The sequence below is a fragment of the Accipiter gentilis genome, chromosome 20, assembly GCF_929443795.1.
Source record: "Accipiter gentilis chromosome 20, bAccGen1.1, whole genome shotgun sequence".
Lineage (NCBI taxonomy): Eukaryota > Metazoa > Chordata > Aves > Accipitriformes > Accipitridae > Astur > Astur gentilis.
Genome location: NC_064899.1, coordinates 7,153,625 through 7,174,274, shown reverse-complemented (window position 1 = coordinate 7,174,274; position 20,650 = coordinate 7,153,625). Strand labels below are relative to the sequence as shown.

General features: G+C 38.1%; 1 protein-coding gene across 2 annotated transcripts in view; it reads left to right on the top strand.

Annotated features, from left to right (window-relative positions):
- CDH12 (cadherin 12) overlaps window positions 1-20,650 on the top strand; it is a 370,514-nt gene that overhangs the window by 231,632 nt on the left and 118,232 nt on the right. For both annotated transcript variants that reach the window (XM_049824048.1, XM_049824047.1), the window contains exon 4: window positions 16,233-16,527. In XM_049824048.1, coding sequence (XP_049680005.1) covers window positions 16,233-16,527 — 295 coding nt within the window. The remainder of the gene's footprint in view (window positions 1-16,232; window positions 16,528-20,650) is intronic.

Below are 20,650 nucleotides of genomic sequence, written 5' to 3'. Positions count from 1 at the left end.
TAGGAGTTCTTGAGGACTAAGTAGAGAAAGAGCTGGTATCTGCTGCCCTGGCGGAGCACGACACAGGTACTTCTCCCGTGGGAGAGAGGTGGGTGTAGCGGCAGGACCAGCCCACAGAAGGTAGTCAGTAATGCTGGGAGACCAAAGGTTTATTTGCACTTTTGGGAGGTCATCTGGGAGCACCTTACAGCCTTCCCTCAGTGGTTCTGGTGCGTCTGTGTTGCTGTGCCGCGGAGGGATGTGTGTTAGAACGCTGCACTGCAGTCACAGCGAGAAATATCCTCCAGCTGAGATACGTAACCGCTCCTTTATAACCTCTTTATAGACAGGCGTGTATCTCTTCTTAGCTGTGCTCCGTACAGCCCAGCCTGGCTGAAACACCTATTCATCTGTCTATCAAAGTCATGACATTCACAGCTCACGGGCAAGTTGGAGAGCCACTATTATACAATTTTTTTCCATCTTCCGAAAATGTTTCTTGTTGCTCTTCCCTAAAAATGAAAAGAGTGCCTTTCGAGGGCAAACTTCTTCAGTAGAGAGGGCATGTATCAACACTTTTTTGAGGGGGACGTTAATCAGCATTTCTGAGGTTCCTTCGCGTGTATGAACAGAACAATATTTTTATTCGTGGAATGAAGGGAGGTCTTCAGATTCTCCCGTTGTTTTCTCTTCTAAAATACAGGTTCCGTTTCACATTCGTCTCACACTTAAGAATGAATTTGTGTAGGTTTATCTTTACAAGGGTAAAGATGAGAGTTGTTACTGAAAAAGAAAAATCCCAAGGAATCCCATATTCCAGGGTGAGTCCCGTGGTGCTGATATAAAGGAGTCACACAAGCCCCAGAATTGTCACCAGGGGTGTGCAGTACTAACACAGCTGACTACAAAAGAGGAAGTTGGAAATGCTACACTCCTACTAGCTGCAGCTGGTATATCAAATTAGGAAGAAAGTAAATTATTGTTGCTCCAGGTACCAGCTGTTCCAATAATGAAAACTCCACTACTTAGGAGTACTGTTTAAAACAAACTAATTTTAAGATTACTTTCATCTTCTGGGAGATTGGTGTTATAATGGCTTGTTAATCGTGCTAAGCCCAGTCTAACTAGGTCATTAAGTTAATGAACAAATGAGCAAAGAAATCTTGATATATTTATGAATTTCAAAATCTTTAGCAGGGGTGTCTCACTAATTTTGTCCATTTTTAAAGAATATTTATAGAAAATTTAGTATTCAGATGAATTCTTACAGAACATAATCCTGCAAGTGTGCTGGGACATAGTTTATTCATGGCTTCGTGGCATGAAATTTCATTGTGACAGGTGTTCAGCATCCCACAACACCAATTCATGCTTCCTGTAAACGTATCGTTAAAATGAAAAATACGCACTTTTAAGGCACACATATAGTAAATCAAAAGCTTGTTTTTGCTTAAATATTTTCGTTTGTCTGTGCTAGATGATTTTTCAAAGCGTATTTGCAGCACTCAAAACAAGGCCAGCTGGATGCCAGCAAGGGATGAATCTATTCTGAAAGCTTAAAAAGGCCCACTACAAGTGAATGCTCTATTCTTTTCATACCCCTAAGCCAGCCTCTCAAAAGACTTAGGTTTAGAGTAAAGGATGTAGCTCTAAATTGGATCTCATAGCAGCTCAACGAGAACGGCTATTTCCCTGTGCAGGTGTGGAAGGTGAGGGTAGGAGTGGGAAGCTCTGCGCGTAAAGCCTTTTTCTTTCTCGGTCCTCACTGAGTCGGACTCCCCATTGTTCCTTTAATAGAACAAGCTCTATGGGGCACGTGGCTGGTACAAATAGACCTGTGCCTTGCTGTGGGTATGAGTTTTGGCAGTTACGTGTTATTCCCTATACGTAAATAAAGTGCAGTACGACAGAGTACAGCCTTACATGTCTGTCCACGGGTGCCTTGCAGGCTGTGTTTTCAGAGGCTGCACCTGCTATGTTCATCTAGTCACACACTGTCATCATAGTCCAGGAGGTAGATCTTGCCTTCTGAAGGAGATAGGAAAATATAGCTTGCCTCAATGCTAGAGAGCGGTACTCTTCGATTTCTGTAAGCGATACTTCAAGAGAATATTCTTGTAAGGCAGTTTTCACTGCATTAAATCTATACAATACAGCTCTGCAGGAGATAAATCACCGTCGGATATCCTTGAAAGAAATGAGTTTTCCTAACAAACAGCTTTGCTCTGAAAAGAAATATTTTACTAATCAGTTTGTTACTAGAATTAGAAACAGTAGCTTTCCACAGATTCAGTAATCTGTAGATCTAGAGTATTTTCCTCTCAAAAAAGATGAGCAACAGAAATAACTACTGTTTTCTGGCTGACTCATTTTTGGCAAATTCATTAGTCAATAAGTGTAATTACCTGTTCATTCTTTGATTTGGTTTAAGCAAAAGCACTCTGTTTATATATTACCTACGCAAATGAATAGGTTTCTTGCAGTAATTGACTTATCATCCTATGTAAATTAGACTACATTATCCTTTATTGTTAAATTTAGTTCAATTTATGGTGCAACTATTCCTAGAGTAAGAGTTTCATTAACAAACAGATGCTAATTAGTTTAGGATTAACTGATCTAATTCTAAATAGGTACCGGTGTTCTATGATCTCATTAGCAAATCTGTAGTTTCTATACATATGTCTTTCAGCTATAGTTAAAATTAATCTGTCACCAGATTGTATGTTTTCTTAAGGTGCCTTTTTCACAGTAGAGATTCTCTATTATTCAGTGGGTAAAAAATATTTGTCAGAATGAAGTAGAAATTTGTTCTTTATCATGACTCGCGTTTAAATTGTTTTTTTAGAGAGGCACAAACAGGTTTCTCAATCCTGGTTTCTGTATTTGGAGGAAGCGTCATAAGATGATCAACTTGAGAACTGTGTTGCAAATCCATGAAAACTTCAAGGCAGACAGCTAAAGAAATAGATGATGTTAGATGCTTAGAAGGTCTCCAGCCAACAGATTGATTATTATTTAACAGCTAAGTCTGTTCTTATGGTCAAAAAGGGCACGTGCAAATCGCCTATCACAACAAAGGAGTATTTTTTAGGAAAATTGCTAAAAATGCTTCCCTTTGTGAATACGACTTCCTCGATCATAGTTAGCAGCTACTGCAAATCAGGAGAACTTAGTTATCAATAGCTGCAACATTTGTCAGTTAAAGAAGCCTTACTTTTTGAACATTAATACATGGATAAAAAGCCTGTCACATAGCAAGTAACTCCTGCACCAGTGGAAGGATCTCACAGTAATTTCTGTCCAACTGAAGGTTTATTGTTAAAATGGCAAAAAGCATTATTTGATCAAGTTCATCCCATCCCTTGAATCTTGAAGCAATCAAAAAATATTATTTGAAGGTTCTGTAAAATCAGAGAGAGAGGAGGAGGGAGGGACGGAGGGAGAGAGATGGTGAATGATTTCAACACAAGAAAAGACAATACTTTTGTTGTTTCCATTTTGAGATCTTCAGTTTGTTAAAACTTAAAAAGTGGCAAGAAAATTTACCTAAGTATGTGAATTTGAACAAAAGAAAATGTTTACTCTCACTCTGCAGGAGAGTACCCTGCTAGTACTCTGCAGGACAGTACTCTGCTAGTACTTGTAAGACCCTAAGTATTACTGAATAAAATTGGAGACGATGGGAGTTTTGCCATTGACTTTCTCGAGGCCAAGATTTAAGCTTTATGGACACAATTCGGCTTCCCTGGAGCCTGGAGAGATTTTGCCCTTGTAAATTGTTTTCCCCAGGACTTCTGGAAGAACCATCTGCAGAAGGATTAGGAACAAATTAACACCTCTGTTGTTTCATTGAGCAGCTCTATCAGAAAAGGGATGGAATATCAACTCACCCAGACACGGCTTTTCTACCTCGCTTCCCACTTCTTCCCTCTTCCAAGGTCTCTGTAGCAATAACCCTGCTGCCCTCTGTCTCTGGGGTAAACTGACTCTATGCTCTTCTCTTCCTTTGCCATCCCTAACAGCAGCAGCAGAGGTGGCTGTTCTTTTGTCGTCTCGTCAGTATAAAACATAAGTAGAGCCACGGCTATAAAAAACAGAGAACTTACCACAGCCATACAATCTTTTCTGTTTCAAATTATAAAGCTCTTTAATTTCTTTATCTGTTACACTGTATTCTCCGCTGATTCCTAAGAACACTTTTCTTTATCCATTAAAAGCATGAGTAAATCTTGCAAGTAAATGCTATAGCTAGAATATAACTTCATGTAAACTCAACACATCTTTTAAAAAATTGCATTGGGACAATCCAGCAGAGACAATCACCATTCAGATTTATAATTAAACTGCTCCATTTGAGCAGAAATGATTTCGGCTTGAGCTGTGGAGGATATTTTTCTCTTGCTTGTTAGTACATAGGTATGATGTTTTTATTAAAAAGAAGGCATACCAATATTCTCACACAGTGCAGCTTAATGATATGTGAAATATGAATGTATCCATAACTTACAATATATACGGGATTTCTGTGATTTGATTCAGTTCTGCATAGTGCCATATAAATGCCGCTTGTTTTAAATAATCCAAGCCTGAAGAACAAATTCTGACAGTCTACCTGTGCCTTAAGAGCCTACTTTTCTCCCACCCAAAGTTTGATTAATTAAAAGACCCCACTGAAAAAGGAATTTTCTGACTTGCAAAACAGCCAAAAAAAATTCCTGTAAGTCAAGCCAGAAGAAAATGCAAACTATGCAGTGTGTCACTTACCTGTATTGTACCGATTTTCTTGTTTTATTTATTATATTCTCTAACTTACTATGTTTTAATATCATGAATACCACCTCATATACATTCTATTGAAATGACTGGTACTATTCCTGAATACCCTGATTATATTCAATTGAGTAAAAAATTATAGATATGACCCCTTTGTTACTATTTCTAAATCTCTGAAATGGGAAATAAAGTTCATATCCCTGCCAGCTACATCAATAAAGTTCTTCTGTTTCTAAGGGAGCTTGAAAGTAATACAACCTTTTTCTCAAGTAGGCCTTCTCCCTCTGCCAGTATGCCCCAGCTTCCACCACTGATTTTAGTTGTCATTCTGAAAATATAACGGTGTCGTGTTGCGGTACGGACATCACGATGCAGGAGGTGATGTGCAAGCAGGCCTGCAAGGGGGACGCTCCTTAAGCACTTTGATTCCTTTTCTCCCAGAGCGACTGCATTTACTCAGCCACCTCAAGATCATGTTTCTGCTCCTCTTTCTGTAGTAGCTCTTCATCCATCTCATTCTCTTTTTAATTTGTTGAACCTGCTTACATTGAGGCCCCAAAATTTCCTAAGTTGCTACTCTGCTGTTAAGTAATCACTGCTTGTCTCATACCAATTTCACCTTGGTCCTTGAGACAAAGAATGTGAGTTGATCAGACCAGAAACCAGCTTCAGCAAGTAGTTGTAGAAAGTGGAAGGACTGCTATTTATCGCATTATTGTCTGAATTATACCTAGACCTCAGTCAGTATCGCAGGAAGTTTGTCTCCACGCTAGCAAATGTACAGCAAGTTACAGTTTCGTACCCAAAGAATATTTAACCTCAAACTACTTTGAATGTTTCAGCAAAATGGAAGAAGTAGGTACAACGCAACCCGTTCCTATGCTTCTTCTGGAACCTGACGAAAATCAGCAGTTGCTGTGTGAAAAGGCAATTTCATTAATATAGCATTTAAAAATACTGTTCTGAGGAAATCTTGCAGCTGGAACATGATTCACGCGATTGCGCTTTCTTGGAATTGACGCATCTGGGCACAGAAGTCGTCTTTCAGCTTCTCTGCTCTGCCTTCTATTCCTATATCTCATACGCATTAAGCGTTATTGATTCATGGCTGCTGGATTATTTTGCATTTTATTTTGTGGTGTGGTGTGCTTGTTTGCCTGGGGTTTTTTGGGCCCACTGAACACAAAGATTAAAAATTCAGAAGTTATTCTGTTTCACTCATGAAATTTTGTGCCTGTAAATGCCTTAAAATTATCCCTCTAATATATGTGTTGAAATTAATATTTTTTCACCTCTGTGATAAAATCTAAGATATTTTTTTTTTCCTGTTTAGAAAAGAGAAGTGGTCAAATGGTTTATACCTTGTCACAGTGATAGACAGGTTGAGGCAGAATCTTTCTACTCTGTCATTCCCTACCTGTTCTAGTGTGTCATTATCAAACAAAAAGAGACACCTTAACTGACAGTGCTTTGCAGCAAGTGTGATTTACAGAACAAGTTTTTTGTGTTTAACATAACATTAAATTTAAATACATGAGGAAGAGAGGTTTTATATTCATTTGCAATGCAGTCAGTGAAGAAAAGTATTTGAAATAATGAAAAAAAATGTATTAAGGGAAAGATCAAAATGAAGAAAGTTTAATCAGCACCAACAGAATTTAATAGGCCTTTGCTCTAAAACCCCCCGAGATCAGACTGGAATTGAAGAGCATACTGATATAAATAAAAAATGAAATAGCAGAAGATTTATTTGCTACTTAAAGTTCCAATCAATGTCAAATTAAGCATAAGCTTTTATAATCGGTTTAGAATCTTTGACCTCTCCAAATGCAGCGGACTTAAACTGATACTCCTTCAGCATATGTCTCCAGCTACGTGTTTACTCAAAAAGGAGAACACCCTATAGCTCTAGTTTTTCTTTTCATGTTCTAACTGCAGGAACCTGTTCTTTTTGATGTATGACAGAGCTCCTGTTAAAAGTACTTAGAAGTAGTTTATTTATCAGTGATTTTTAAAAGTTTATTATTTATTATCATTGTCGTCTTTGGGATACGCACGCAGAAAAGATTTCGGCGTAGGTAGACGACTGGGTAACGCAAGGGGAGTCTGCGTGGTGATCTGTGTCCTTTCACGGCTCTGCCTGTCAGAGAACTGTGGCTTCCTAAAGTAGGGTAAACCTAGTTGAGGGAGTCTTACGGAGGGTCTGCTTCTAGGAACTATACTGAGGCTTCGACCTTCTGGAGAAGCTCCTCCGGATATTTTGCAGAGCTGAGTCAGGGAGCCAGGGACAGCCTTGGGATTCACTTTGTGTGTGGTCGGGTCCACCATTTCTACAACGGGGGAGGTCAGCTAACCCCTGACAGTTTCTGTGTTAGAGACTGACTAACAGTAGAAGGCAACTGGCTTCATGACTACTATGCCTTTGGATGTTTATGTAGCTGGAGATATATTTTTTCTAGTTGCAGTTGGGGTGGGGAGCCGTGTGCTGCTCCACAGCTACTGTCCCTCGTATGGGTTGCTGCCTCCTCAGAAGAGCGACTCCAGCAGGAAGTTTGAGTTTTCCGTAAATAATTTCCGAAGAGCGAGGCTTACCAAAGCCAGCTATTCAGCTGCTTTAACTTGATGGGACAGTATGATATAAAGAAGTTCAAGGGAATTCAATTAGCTCCAGGCATTTGGGGTGGAGGAGTGAATGCCACCAAGGGAAAGAGCGGGAAGCTGCTCAGAGCCGTGATCTCTTCCAGCAGTGGATGTCATTCCGTAGCCCCTATTTGCCGTTGGCGGCCGTCAACAGGCAGCTGTCTTTTTGGCTGTCACTTCGGAAGCAGAATGGCATACAGTACACTGTCTTCCCTATGACATACTCATAGCTAATACTACAGCCTACGCAAAGGTATTCCCACTGGCATCGGTAGGGCAATTCCTGTGAGAGAAAAAAAACCTCATGCAACTGAGCAGCTGTAGCTATAGCTTCCATGGGAAATTAAATCTCAAGAAAAAAATGTCCATAATGTCATGACCCCTTATTAGATGAGATAAGGAAACTCATACATTGATCATGTTGGATTTGGTATTCAAGGATGTGTCCTCTGATGCTAATGGTATTTTCCATGTCAAGCCCAAGTAGTTAATATGTGAGGAAAAAGGAAAATAAACTGTGATTTTATACCTTGTAGCTTAAGATATCTGTAGAGTGTAATTCTACAGAAAATGGATCACATTCACACACCCTTGAAAGAAAATAGATTTTGTCATTTCACTTCATGAGCATAAACACCTAATTTTAGACTGAAAATATCTAACCTTGCCAACAGCCTAATTTCAGGGACAGTTTGCAATATAAAGTTCCTGCTTGTTCTCAACTTTTTGAACAGTGGTTATCTGGTGATCTTCAGAGAGACTATCTTCATAAATATAATTAGGCAGTCATTAGAAAGTATAAACTCTCCTCTAATAGATGTCTTACAAATTTTGTTACAGACATAGCATGTTTCATGTAAAGGCTTCCTAAGTCTCTAGTATCTATTTTTATTATATTTATTCATCCAGCATAATTCATATTTTCACGCATTGATCTTTTATATATGTTGTGGAAGGAATACAGCAGGGAACATAATGCAAAATAATATATTACTCTCAGTATGTGGCATCCAGAGAGATGCAGGTCTTTTGATATTCTTACAGTGATTCCTGTTTCAAAAAGGAAATACTACAATCGTATATACTACCTAAAAAGAGCACCACCCCTCTATACTTACCATTTTAATTAATTACGGCAATGCCATTGGGTGGTTTGCAGATCTTGCACCATTAAATAGCAAGAATGTAGAATTTGACTGTAATGTTGTCTTTTCTTCATTTAGTTTTCAGAATTAAAAAATAAGCATTGCCTTGAAAAGGAATACAAGTATCTGCTGCTGAAGGCTGGGATGATTTTTTTCCCCAGGCCCCTGTTTGTGGCAAATTCCCTTCCCTCATTTCTCAGTTTCAGGCATCGATGTTATGCTCCCACTTAGCCACTGGGACTCTGGCCAGGCACTGGTACAGAGGGAGCACCAGTGCTTTCACAGGTGTAAATCAAACCAGCCCCACTGGTGCCAACTGCAACGCATTCGGTTGTAACAGGCGATGACTTGCACGGCCTCCTTTGAACCACAAGATAGTTTACCATAGATTTCAAGTGCACAGTAGTGGAAAAAAAGGAAAAGGCCACATCTGTTCGTGGGGATGCATGGCACAACCTCACCTTTCCATATGATGCATTAAGGTCTTTGGACTGAGAGGGTTTCAGATTCAATCCCCTGCTCTGTTCCTGTTAAATACTTTGAAAAATTCTGAAATTATAAAAATTTAACGACATGGTGAAATCATTTTCCACTGAGCTGTCAGCAGCAGCTGCATGCTTCATTGTAGCTGATATTACTTCAGCAGGATGTATAAAATTGCACTGGAGAAAGAAGAAATTGGAAGTTGATAAATCTCCTCAAATTTTGTCTTCTGTTGTTGTCTAATGGCCAGTACTGGAATTTGTTGTTGGAACCTCTGATGACGTTCCTACTTTACCATGGTAATATCTAGAGGCCTCAGCAGATTCATGGTCCCATCAGCTGTTACCATTCTGCAGAACATTTCCTTCAAATGGAATTCAGCATAACTCTGGACTTAAACCTCTCAACACACATACACAGAGCACATTGTAATATGGAGTTATACGAGTTCAATAAGAATAATTTAATAAAAAAATATTTCTAATATTGATTCTTACATTAAAGTTTAAGAGAGAGGACCAGGACACAGTGTTTCTGTATGCATCAACTCCAGCTGAAATGGTCATGTAAATGTCATCACCAGAAATATATGCAACTCGTAGCTTATATATGTAATTACTTGTATAATCAAGTTGTAACGAGATATTATTGATAGGTTTTTATTCTTTCAGTATTTTACTAGTGCACATTTTTTTAATTTAGCAATTTTTTTCTGTCTATGGGCAATTGCATTTCATGACAGAAAAATGTATTTATTTTGGAATGTGCTTTTGCAACTGTTATTATTGAATTCCACATGGTGCAACAAAAATATTCTTGTTGAACGGAATTAGAAAAATAACAATCCCTGACCCTTCAAGTCAGTGATGTTGATAGGAATGAAGATTCATTTGAACTGACCAGGTCAGGTACTGTTTTTATTCCTTGCTAATGACTTATTTGCCATCATTACTACACTCATTATTGGAAAAGTCTGGTCTGACTTAGTATGCTTAAACTAAATCCCTGTGACAGAAGGAGATAATGTTTTATTTAATTGGATAATCGGTGTTTTAATTTAAATAAAGCTCAGCTTTATTTGCCAAACAGGACTCATTAGAAAAAGAGTAGAAAACATTTTTGTTTAATTCCTCTTGAATAAGAAAGTATTCTAATCTAATTTGGACAGTGTACTAAAGAGAATTCAAAAAGCAGAACCACGTTGTCTATTACCAGTTTTATAAAAACTAGACAGAATAATGCTAATTCTTGGAAGTGGGTATTTTACTAAACATCAGAAGAGAAACCATAGCAATACATTACTAAGAAAATTAGTCATGGTGATAAGATACGCACAGCTTGTTAGTTAAAATAATATTTTTTTTGATCCTTGTATATTTTTAATATATATATTTACATATTTATATATATGCATCCTTTAATTGACATTTTTAATTATTGTTTAAAATTCTCATAGCACTAAGAAAGCGTAGTCATGCATGGGGGTCTCTTGTAAAAGCCCTGTACAAAGCTAGTTCGAAGACGCCTCTTTCTACTGCTACTAATTTTCAGTCTTAAAAGGAAACAAAACCATCTTGTACAAATGATCTTTAAAAGATATCGGGTTTTTTTTGTCCATCTTTCTTTTACCTCATCATTTTGTGGTTGGACTCGATGATCTGAAAGGTCTTTTCCAACCTAAATGATTCTACGATTCTATGATTTTAGTTGCTACTTCTTTCCGTACTCCTATTTTGCAGATTGTTGTTCCTCTGACCCATTTTGTGGTAGTGTCCTAACTCCTCCCAACACAAGCTTTAGTCTGCAGTCTTGCCTGGTTAATGTGTGTTAACTGGCTATTCAGAAGATGCCCTAGGTAATCCAAATTTTTAGGATCAAGAAACATTTGCACTGAGTGTGTTGTGAGCAGATTTCACCTGGTCCCTAAATGTCCTCTGGAGGGTGGGGGGCATGGGTGGGTGATGGAGAGGGGAGGAAAGAAAAAATATTTGTTTGGATTTGAGTAGCAGCGATTGCATTGTTGGTTTTATTACTCAATTTCCTGAATTAAAGTCTCTTACAACCCCTCGCCCTCCCTTTTATCTCAGGAAAGTTTTCAACTCTTATATATTTTTAGATGGAAGAAAAAAAAAATGTTTGGATGAAAGCAGTATATTAGAATCTAGTTACCAGTTTTTAAAAGGAACTGTGCAATCTGTGTAGACCATAGAGTTCTTGCCAATAGAAAATACGTGTAGAATAAGTATCTTTTAAAAAGGCAATGTTCCAAATAGAAAGGCTTCTTAGGTGGTTAGTACCAAAGGTTTCTCTAGGCTCATTTATACCCTCCTCTCCTGTAGTGGGCACCTCTGTTCCAATGCACTGACTTTTGCCGTAGAGGATTGCCGAAATAGCTCCGCTTGTGTCTATGATTTCCATACAACAGTGACCTTTTTTCCTTTCCTCAGTTCAGAACATCATTCCGGGTTTGTAGTCTTAGGTAATACTGGAGCTGACAGGCTATTTTGAATTCTTGAACAGTTTCCATTGTGCATCTTACCAAGAAAGGGCAGGGGAAAGAACTGGTAGCTACAGAGCAAATGGAGGTACTTGGAAGTAGATACAGGCAGAGGAAATAATGGAATAAGGTCCTAACATACATTGCATAATGAAAAATTATGTAAAGATACAGATGTGGGATGGATAACTAGTACCGTTCTGCATGCAAGGAAGGGTTAATACCTTGGAACATTTAGCAATGTTTTCAGTCCAAATATGCACTGCAATATAGCATTTAAATTGATCTACTAGCAATAAATAAGTTGAACAGTGAATTTTTTTTCAGCCTGTGAAATTGGCAATGGAATAAGACCTAGAATCTCAGAGCATACCACAGGGTGAATATATCAATTTAGGCATGTTAAACATTCCTTGACATTTAAAACTTTTTTACTTCCTCCTCTTGTCTTTCTCTACCTTTTTTTTTTTATTGTATATGGATGAGAGATTCAGAAGGGGAACCAGACAATTAATAAAACAACTTTTCAATGTCTGTATTGCTATGAAACTAAGATCACAGCAATCCTAGTGAATGTCATAGCCCTTGTTCTTGCATCCTCTGTGATTACTTCATTTTAAGGCTAGACTATTTTGCAATTTGTTAAGTTGCTTTTGCTTCTGATTTCTTTACCTACGCCTGTGAATTCACAAATTTGACTTTCCAAGTAATTGTAAGTTTACTAATGCAAGTCATTGAAGTGCTTAATAAAAGAGAAGGTGAACAGTTGAGCATCAGCTGCATAGGATACTGAGGATACTGACGAGTAAGTGAGCACCAAGGAACAAATACTTCTGATCCATACTACTGCCATGTTGAATTTAGGTAGGAGTATACAGCAGTTCTTGAAGTACGTTAGCTAATGCATTTCTTGGTCTTTCCTGTAGTTTCATATGTAATATCAAATCATTTGTGCAGGTGTATGAATTCTTGAAGTGACATGGGCTTTATAACACTGAGTTATTGAAGCAGTAAGGTCTTAATTTATTGCTAAAATACAAGTAATCATACTGATGGTTAGGAATTGGACATAACTGCCTGAAGAACTGAATAAATAATTTCTCCCAGGTGTGCTTGTAGTGAGTTGTTACCAACTTTTTCATCCGCTCTTAAGCAAACTGGCTTTCAGCTAGTTATAGGCTGAAGCAGATTGCTAGATCACATGGAGTTGTAGACTGACTCAGTCTGGCATCTGGTATTGGATATGATTCAAGAACACTGTCATAGTTTCTGCATAGATTTATGCAATGTATTTCACAATAATGTCCATCTTTTTATTCATACTGGATTTTTTTATCAGTCATTTCCTTTGCCATATGTGTTATTGTTTGCACATATTACTAAGAATTATGGGATGATATGTCTTTATCTGCCATCACAGAAGAATATTCATGATTTTCCACTAACAGAGTTTGCTGCAAAAAATCATTAATTTTACACTTGTGGCAGATTTGCCCAAAGATCTGACACCAAACTCTCTGTTACTTAGGTGGTGAAACTAACAGCACAGATTTGAGCAAAAGCAGAAATTAATCCCTCGAATTTGCAAACCTTTGTGGCTTTTTTAATATTCAGGGTTTACAGAGAAAACGTAACAGGAAGAAAAATCCATATGAATACAATCATTTGTACCACCCTGTTGCAATAAATTCAAGTAATTCTGAAATGTAAACACATTGCGGGGGAGGGTAGGTAAGATTCGAGCACTTTTTCCCTTGCCCTGTAGTTTTGCTCAAATAGCAGAAGAGCAAGAATTAGAAAATACGTAAAAGCAAGAAGAAGAAGAAATGGAATACAAACCCAAAACTACTTGCAGGACACAGCGTCAGAAGAACTAGTCTCTCACAAATCTTCTGTATGTTTTTCAGCACAAAAAATAAATGTCTTTTCTTCCAGTGCAATACAGCTTGTAACATATAAATCAGAGACACACTAGCAAGCACTTATTTTTTAGCCTAAACTGCTTTCTGGAAAATTTCAGGCATTGAAAGTCAGGATTATTTTCTAGTGTTGTGCAAGTCCAACCAATACTAGTTCCTCTCTCTCTCTCTGTCCTTGCATTTGAATCTCAGTATTGCACGCCTTTTATTGTTGGAGAATTTAGTTCATTTAAAATTAAATCAGTCAGCTATTCCCCTACAGTAATTAGACACTTTGTAATGTTGAATTGCCCCAGAAATTGCACAGCTCAATGTGGGTTACAAATAAGCATGCATTTGCCCATTGTCCAGCAATGGCATCTAAGAAGCCTATACAGAAGTCGGCAGATTAGCATGATTTGATGAATAAATACAATGTGACAGATCCCAGCTAATGCAAAGCAATACAGCTCTGCTTAAATCAACAGAATGATTACTAGGTTATACTAGCTGATTGATATTTGTGAAGCACAGTAAACACATCTATAACTGTAGAATTGCTAATGCTGCCACTTATAAAGCTTTTTTGCTCCAATAGATTTGAAAAAAGCTATGCTTGTTCTTGTCTTTGTTTTTTACTCTTCCTTTCTCTTAGGAGCCCTTGTTTTGCTTTTTTTCATGCTATACTTTTTACCTTTTTCCCCAACTAGAGGAAGCAACTGTAATTATTTCTCTCTACTATAATCCAAGTCCTGGGGTAACGCATGCAGTGCAGCCTGATTTGTTACTAGTTGAACATAAACCCTTCAGCTGGCCATCAGAAAGACACTAAACCATCTCAGCTTTAGTGCCAAATCTGATGACAGGAGATGGAAGTAGAGACAACATTCTTGGCACGCTTCCCTGTTTACAAATCCCTGCTTCGAAACCACATTCTTTTGCTCTGTGATATTCTTACTTCCAGGAGTATGGAACAAGGTCGACTTCACAATAAAGCCCAGACAAATTTTATTTAATACAGCGACACAAGCAAGAAAATGGTGTGGTTCCCTCTATAAGGTTCTAACATTTTTTCTTTGAACTTTCTCATCATCATTTTGTGGGGTTTTTTTTCACTCCATGTGTGTCTGTAAGCCTCTATGTGATAATGGAAGGAAAATACTAAGTTTTAACTGAGCAAGGTATAATGGAACAGCAGGAAGCTTGTGAGCCACTTAAATTAAAATGATGAGGAAGAAATAGACATTAATTATCTCAGGCTGCATTATCGCTTCATTTTGCAAGCAAGGAAATATTTAACACCTCAGAAGCAAAATGCTTTACTTTGGACTGCAGAGATAATTTAAAATCGCACGCAGGGGGCAGCTAGATGAAAGATCAGAATCTAGTATATTCACTGAGCAGGAATGATGAGATGAAGAAGTAGACAAAGAAGAGACTATGTTCATGTTCGCTCTGTCCCACAAACCATGACCTCTTCCACAGTCACAAGGACCTATTTTCAATTTCAAGGCAATAGCTATAAATGTTAATAATTGCCTTTACCTCTTTCTCTGTAGCTTAGCTTCTTGCCCCATTACCAAAACCATTTAGTTTCTCAGTAATTCATTTTCTACATAATCTCCTTTCATGTCCCATGTTTCCTCTATTGTGTTTCACCTTGGGCAGTACATCATGTAAATAAAGCCTATATCCATAATCGCTTTACTATACTGCTTAAGGGAATTCACTCTTGAAAACTCCATTCCAACCTGTGTCCATTATAGTAGATCTCTTTAGTCCTCATTAGATGGGACAAGTGGGCGAATATTTTACAAGATATTTCAGCATCAATGATGTAACCTTGAGTACCTATTCAAAACCTAGATGTATTTAAAGGATGAGCATGAAACAGATAAAGACATCTGAGAAAGAAGTTCATCATCCTGTACTTCAATTTCAAAAATTTCTGCATTTGAAATAATAGTGTTTAAGGCCACATTATAGTAGTATAGACATTGATCAAATGGCCAAAAACGTCCAAAAACTTGTATTCAAGGGTTTTTTTTCAAATTAGAAATAGAGATTTAATGTACTAATAGCCTGGAAAATGTGTATATTGGTATTTAAGGCAGAAATAATTGAGTTAAGGCAGAAATGATTGAGTTCTGTATTCTTCCAAAGAGCAAGAGAACTCCCAACTTCACACTGTCAGCAATGTGACTATCTCGGAAAGGACAGAAACAAACAATCAAATATTTGGGTAAAAGGTAGTATGTTTAGTCCGTTTAGCACTTACTGTAATTAAGAGGTGTATATTGTCTTTTTTAAACCAGGTTTGACTTTGAGTTTGAACTTAGGATTCCGTCAAGCTCTTGTGTGTGAAATGAAAATTAGATACTTCTCTTCCACTTCTCTGAAAGCCAAATGCCTCTGAAAGCTTTTGACACTCTCTCATGTCATCTCATGTTTGTTTGACATGGTTGTTGGTGGTTTTCCATCCTTGGTCTTAAATTTCAGTTTATAACAAATCCGAAGCCGTGCTTCAGTGCAGTTTTAGTAGTGAACAGTATTCATGGGAGAACGCAGGTAGAATTTTGAAATGCTCTCTGTGCTGGGTACTAGACGGGAGTGAAAATATTAGATAACATACTACCTACATTTTTTCCATGCACTTAGAGGCAGTTAAGGACTTATGAAGTTGGTTCCTCTAATGCTTTTATTACATAAGAGAGAAAAAAAAGTAAAAATAATAATTGCCTTCCAGCATAGAAGAAGCCATTAATGTTCTTTTCCTTCCTTTTTTTTTTTTTTTTTTTTCTTTTTGTTCTCAAGCTTCATTCTGACTTGGACAAGGGAGTGGGCACTGTTAAATACACCCTTTCAGGAGACGGTGCTGGTACGGTTTTTACCATTGATGAGACCACAGGAGACATTCATGCCATAAGGAGCCTGGATCGAGAAGAAAAACCTTTCTACACACTCCGGGCTCAGGCTGTGGATGTTGACACAAAGAAACCACTAGAGCCTGAATCAGAGTTCATCATCAAAGTGCAGGACATTAACGATAACGAGCCAAAGTTCCTGGATGGGCCTTATGTTGCCAGTGTCCCAGAAATGTCTCCAGTGGGTGAGTAAGATGCTTTAAACACTTGATAACTAATTGCGTATTACTTAATTGTCTCAATGTGCATTTCCTGCTGAGGAAAGAAAGAGAAGGCTGAAATGAAAATATAACTTCTAAACCTTATTATTAGAAATGTCTCTGTGCTTAGAAATATACGGATTACAGTTTTGTTTTAGCTTTATTTGCTTATTTAGAAACTCACTCTCCTGCAAAATGAGTGCCTGGGGCTGTAAGTCTCTGAAGACAGGAGAAAGAGAAAAAAAATATATTCAAGGCAGGTCTGCTAAGGTCCAGGGGTTCTGTGCATCCCCAAACCTGTTATTTCACATGATGAAGTGTGTTCCCCTTTTTTCCTAGTTTATGTTGACTTTTTGCTGTACAGAATTAGATGGTACAACAGCATCTTGCCACTTACTGTTCTTGTCTTTGTGGCTGTTAAACTCCTACAGCACTTGCATGATCTCCTAATTATGAATTAGGGGATGATTCTTTATCCAAGTCCTGCCACACTGTGGGTGCTGAAAGCAGTGATTGCCCTCACCTGGCTCTCCACAATGCCAGAATGGGAGTCAGAGAGGCTCAGCAAGACTAGATTAAGGTCTCAAAAACCTAATGTCCAAGAAAATACCGAATGCATTGGATTTTTAAGTCAAAAAAAAAAGATGAGACTGCCTGGAAACATGGTAAATTTTCAAAAAGCTAGTGTACAGGGGAGAGACTCATTTTCTCTCCAAAGAAAGGTGGACTGTAATAAGGATACCAAAGCACCGGAATAGGTTTTTGTTCGAAGGACTTTCACAAAATGATAGGCGTTTGCAGGGGAAGATGTAAAGAGCATTGATCCTGCTTTGGAGCAGGGGAATAGACTAAATGGGCCCTTTGGGTCTCTGCCTGATGGCTGATTCTGCAGTGGTCCTGAGCAGCGTGTTTGCAACACAAGCACACTGCTTGTGTCCTGCTGCCAGATGGCACTTCGGGCTTCCCTGCGGGCACCAGAAATTAATTCATTCTGGGCTGGGAGGCCTTTAACTTCCCAGTGCTAGTTTCAGCTTATTGCCATTTTCTCTCCTAAGCTGTCTTTTCCCAGTGCTTCACAAGCCAGTACTAGTCATTTAATACTCCCTGTAGTTGCTAACAGTTTTGGAAGTTTTCTGACTGTGAAATGTGCAGAGGGATCCTGTTGCCCCTTCAGCTATGCAGCTCAGATGGTGATGTTTTGAAAGACTATCCGGGAGGCAACTAGCTATCTACACAAGTTGCTATATGGAATTAATGAGGAAGTAGTTTAAATTTTGTGATAGAGTGGTAGAATGGGATAAAATATGATATGAATAGGCATGTAGAGATGATCACGTTAATCTCATGCAAATGTAGGGACGAGTTCATGACAGTCACCCCAAGAGGTGCATCCACTCTACAGTGCATTCACTGTATAGGTGTACTATTGCTGTTGCCCCTATAGAGATGCCCAGTAATATTACTTACAGTTATCTTATTTATAGATGGGAAACTTTTTTTTATATTTTGAAGTCTATTTCTCTGGCAAGTTCAGAATGAAATTTTCTTTCCAGTGAATATATGGTTAGTTGTTACATTTTTTTAAAGACTTGATAAGAGAGAAATGAGCAAAATAATAGTGAATAATGCTATTTACACAGTGGAATGCAGTGCATTCATTCTCTGACTCTGTTGCTCTACCTTCGTCTTCCTTTCTTATTTTCTTAAATATGTGTGTGCAGTAGCAGACAAAATGCTAACAGTGGTTTTATTTTATGGGAAACTCTCTTCAAGGTGTGCCATGCGTTGTGGCTTTTACATTGACTGGGAGTTGCATGACTAAATGAGATGCAACTGAATATGCTGTGTCATGCATACAGTGTTTTAAAAGAAATGCTTTTCAATTTATTCTCATTTGGAAAAACAGCATTAGATGCCATGGTAAAAATGCATCCTTTTGATCTTCACTTTATTCAGTCACATTCACTACCTCTGGAAGATTTATTCATAACAGTTTTTATTTTCCTCTATAAGAAAAATAAAAGATGGATGAAAATTGATCAGAAAAGTCAAGGCAAGGAAACAGTGCCCTAAATGGAGGCCTAAACTGCAATTAGTGGTTACTAAAGCAGATAATTTTTGCTGATGGGTTGTCTTGCAGCAAAAATATCCAGAAATGCCTTCTGTCGCCTGTGATGTGCCAGGAGATTGTGCCTTCTCCGATGTAGGTCTCTCCACACTCTTGCTCTCTCTTATCTATGCTTTTGCTACCTTATGTGAGCACAGATTTCTCAGAGGATCTAAAACTACTGCTCCCTATCATCAGTACCATTTAGTTGCACCTACAGAGATGCCTAGACCTACCACTGCCTGAGGCTGACATTGAAAATCACTTTGATTTTTTAGCTGGTGCAGCATATGGTTGTCTTGGCTTAGGCAAAAACCCTGATAAACTCTTCCTCTCATCTATTTTTTTACGTTTCCATTTTCTAGTTGCCAGTTTTCAATTCCCAAATGTCCTAAACTTCACTTAATATATTTTTGCAGCAATATTTATTATGAACTGCACTCGTGCACACTGTTTCCATTGTGGGAAATGCACTGCAACATGCCTTTTTTTCCCCCCTTACCAGTCATTTCTATGAGCCTGACAAGCTTTTGTGACTAGTGACTTGCTGTCTTCTGTTGTTGCACGGCACTCTCATGCAAAGGTTTACTCAGTTTGGTAGTTTAGCCTAAGGTTATTGGTAATAAGGAGCAAAATATGGATGCCAGAGTTCATGTTGAAAGGGGAACAGAGGGGCAAAGAAGTAGCTAATAAAATCCTCAAGACTTAACTCCCAATGTAAACACGCAGTACATATTCCATTTGGACAGTGAATTAAAGTGAGTTGTATAAAACACCCTTGAGGCCCCACAGTCCGCAGCCGTAAGAGAGGATTGCATGAGGCTGGGAAGTCTTGGGAAGAAAAGTGTCCTTTAGACCCATTACACACATTTTAGAAATTTTCATGGCTGCACTGTTCTCATTTTTGTAACATCTCTGGCCCTCGTACTAATTGCTGTTGCTGACGCTTTGGTGGCTGAAAAGATGCCATAGCATTCATCCCTGGATTCAGAGTTCCAGTCACAGAGTTATAATAAAATTGTGCGTCAACTTTACCCTGGGCCTTGGTGATTTTTTACTCAAAAAGGTACAAAAAGATGGAAATTCATAGGATCTTCGATATCTGGTTTTCTGCACGTAGATATGATTTAGACACATCTGTCTTATCCAAGTTTTTCCTCATAGATTTTCTAAGAACTTTGTTGTGTTATTTTCCATGCATGGTTTAGGTGGAAATTTATTTTTTCCCTTCAAATTTGGTTTGAGGCTATATTGAAGTTTCTTCTACAGTTTCTGTACACTGGGGTTTGTTTGTTTTTCCCTCTAATCAATACCACTCCTTAAAAAAGATTATGGTAATGCATATCTTTTAGCTTTTTCTGAAGAAGAGATAATTTTAGAATTTCCATTTTTACTTAGTGGTGCATTCCTTACCAGGAGCCAAATTCCTTCATATGCTTTTTACTAAGAAAGAAAATGTTAGCAGTGCGTTTACTGTGTTTTAAAACTATAATTCAAGCCCACACAGGACGCCTACCTGTTTTATGCCAGCTAGCCTCACTCCTTCCATACCTGCACTGTAATCTGCTCATGTGTGGTGGAAAGGACAGTCAATCACAGATATAAACAAAAAAGATCTTCTCTTGAAAAGCCCTTTGGTTACCAGCTGGTGTAACACGCAGGCTACTGTACCCATTATTTCTGATACTTTCTAAGTGTGCATAGTTTCTGTATTGTTGCAGAAGGATATTGGTACCTCCAAAGTTGACAGTGTATTGCTCACATAATAAATGGGGTGCAGAATACTTTATGGTGAAGAATTTATTTTGGGAAGGACAATGATGTGAAATTCCCTGCAGAGAAACTCAGCAGATGGAGTCAGATTACAACGCAGAACTAGAACAGAGATTGCTATGCTGTTATCCTATGCCTAATAAGAGACTTATAAAAGCTTAAGGGCTGGAATCCTAATGTATTTTTTCTGATCTTGGATTGGTCTTATCAATATCTTTATTTGAAAAT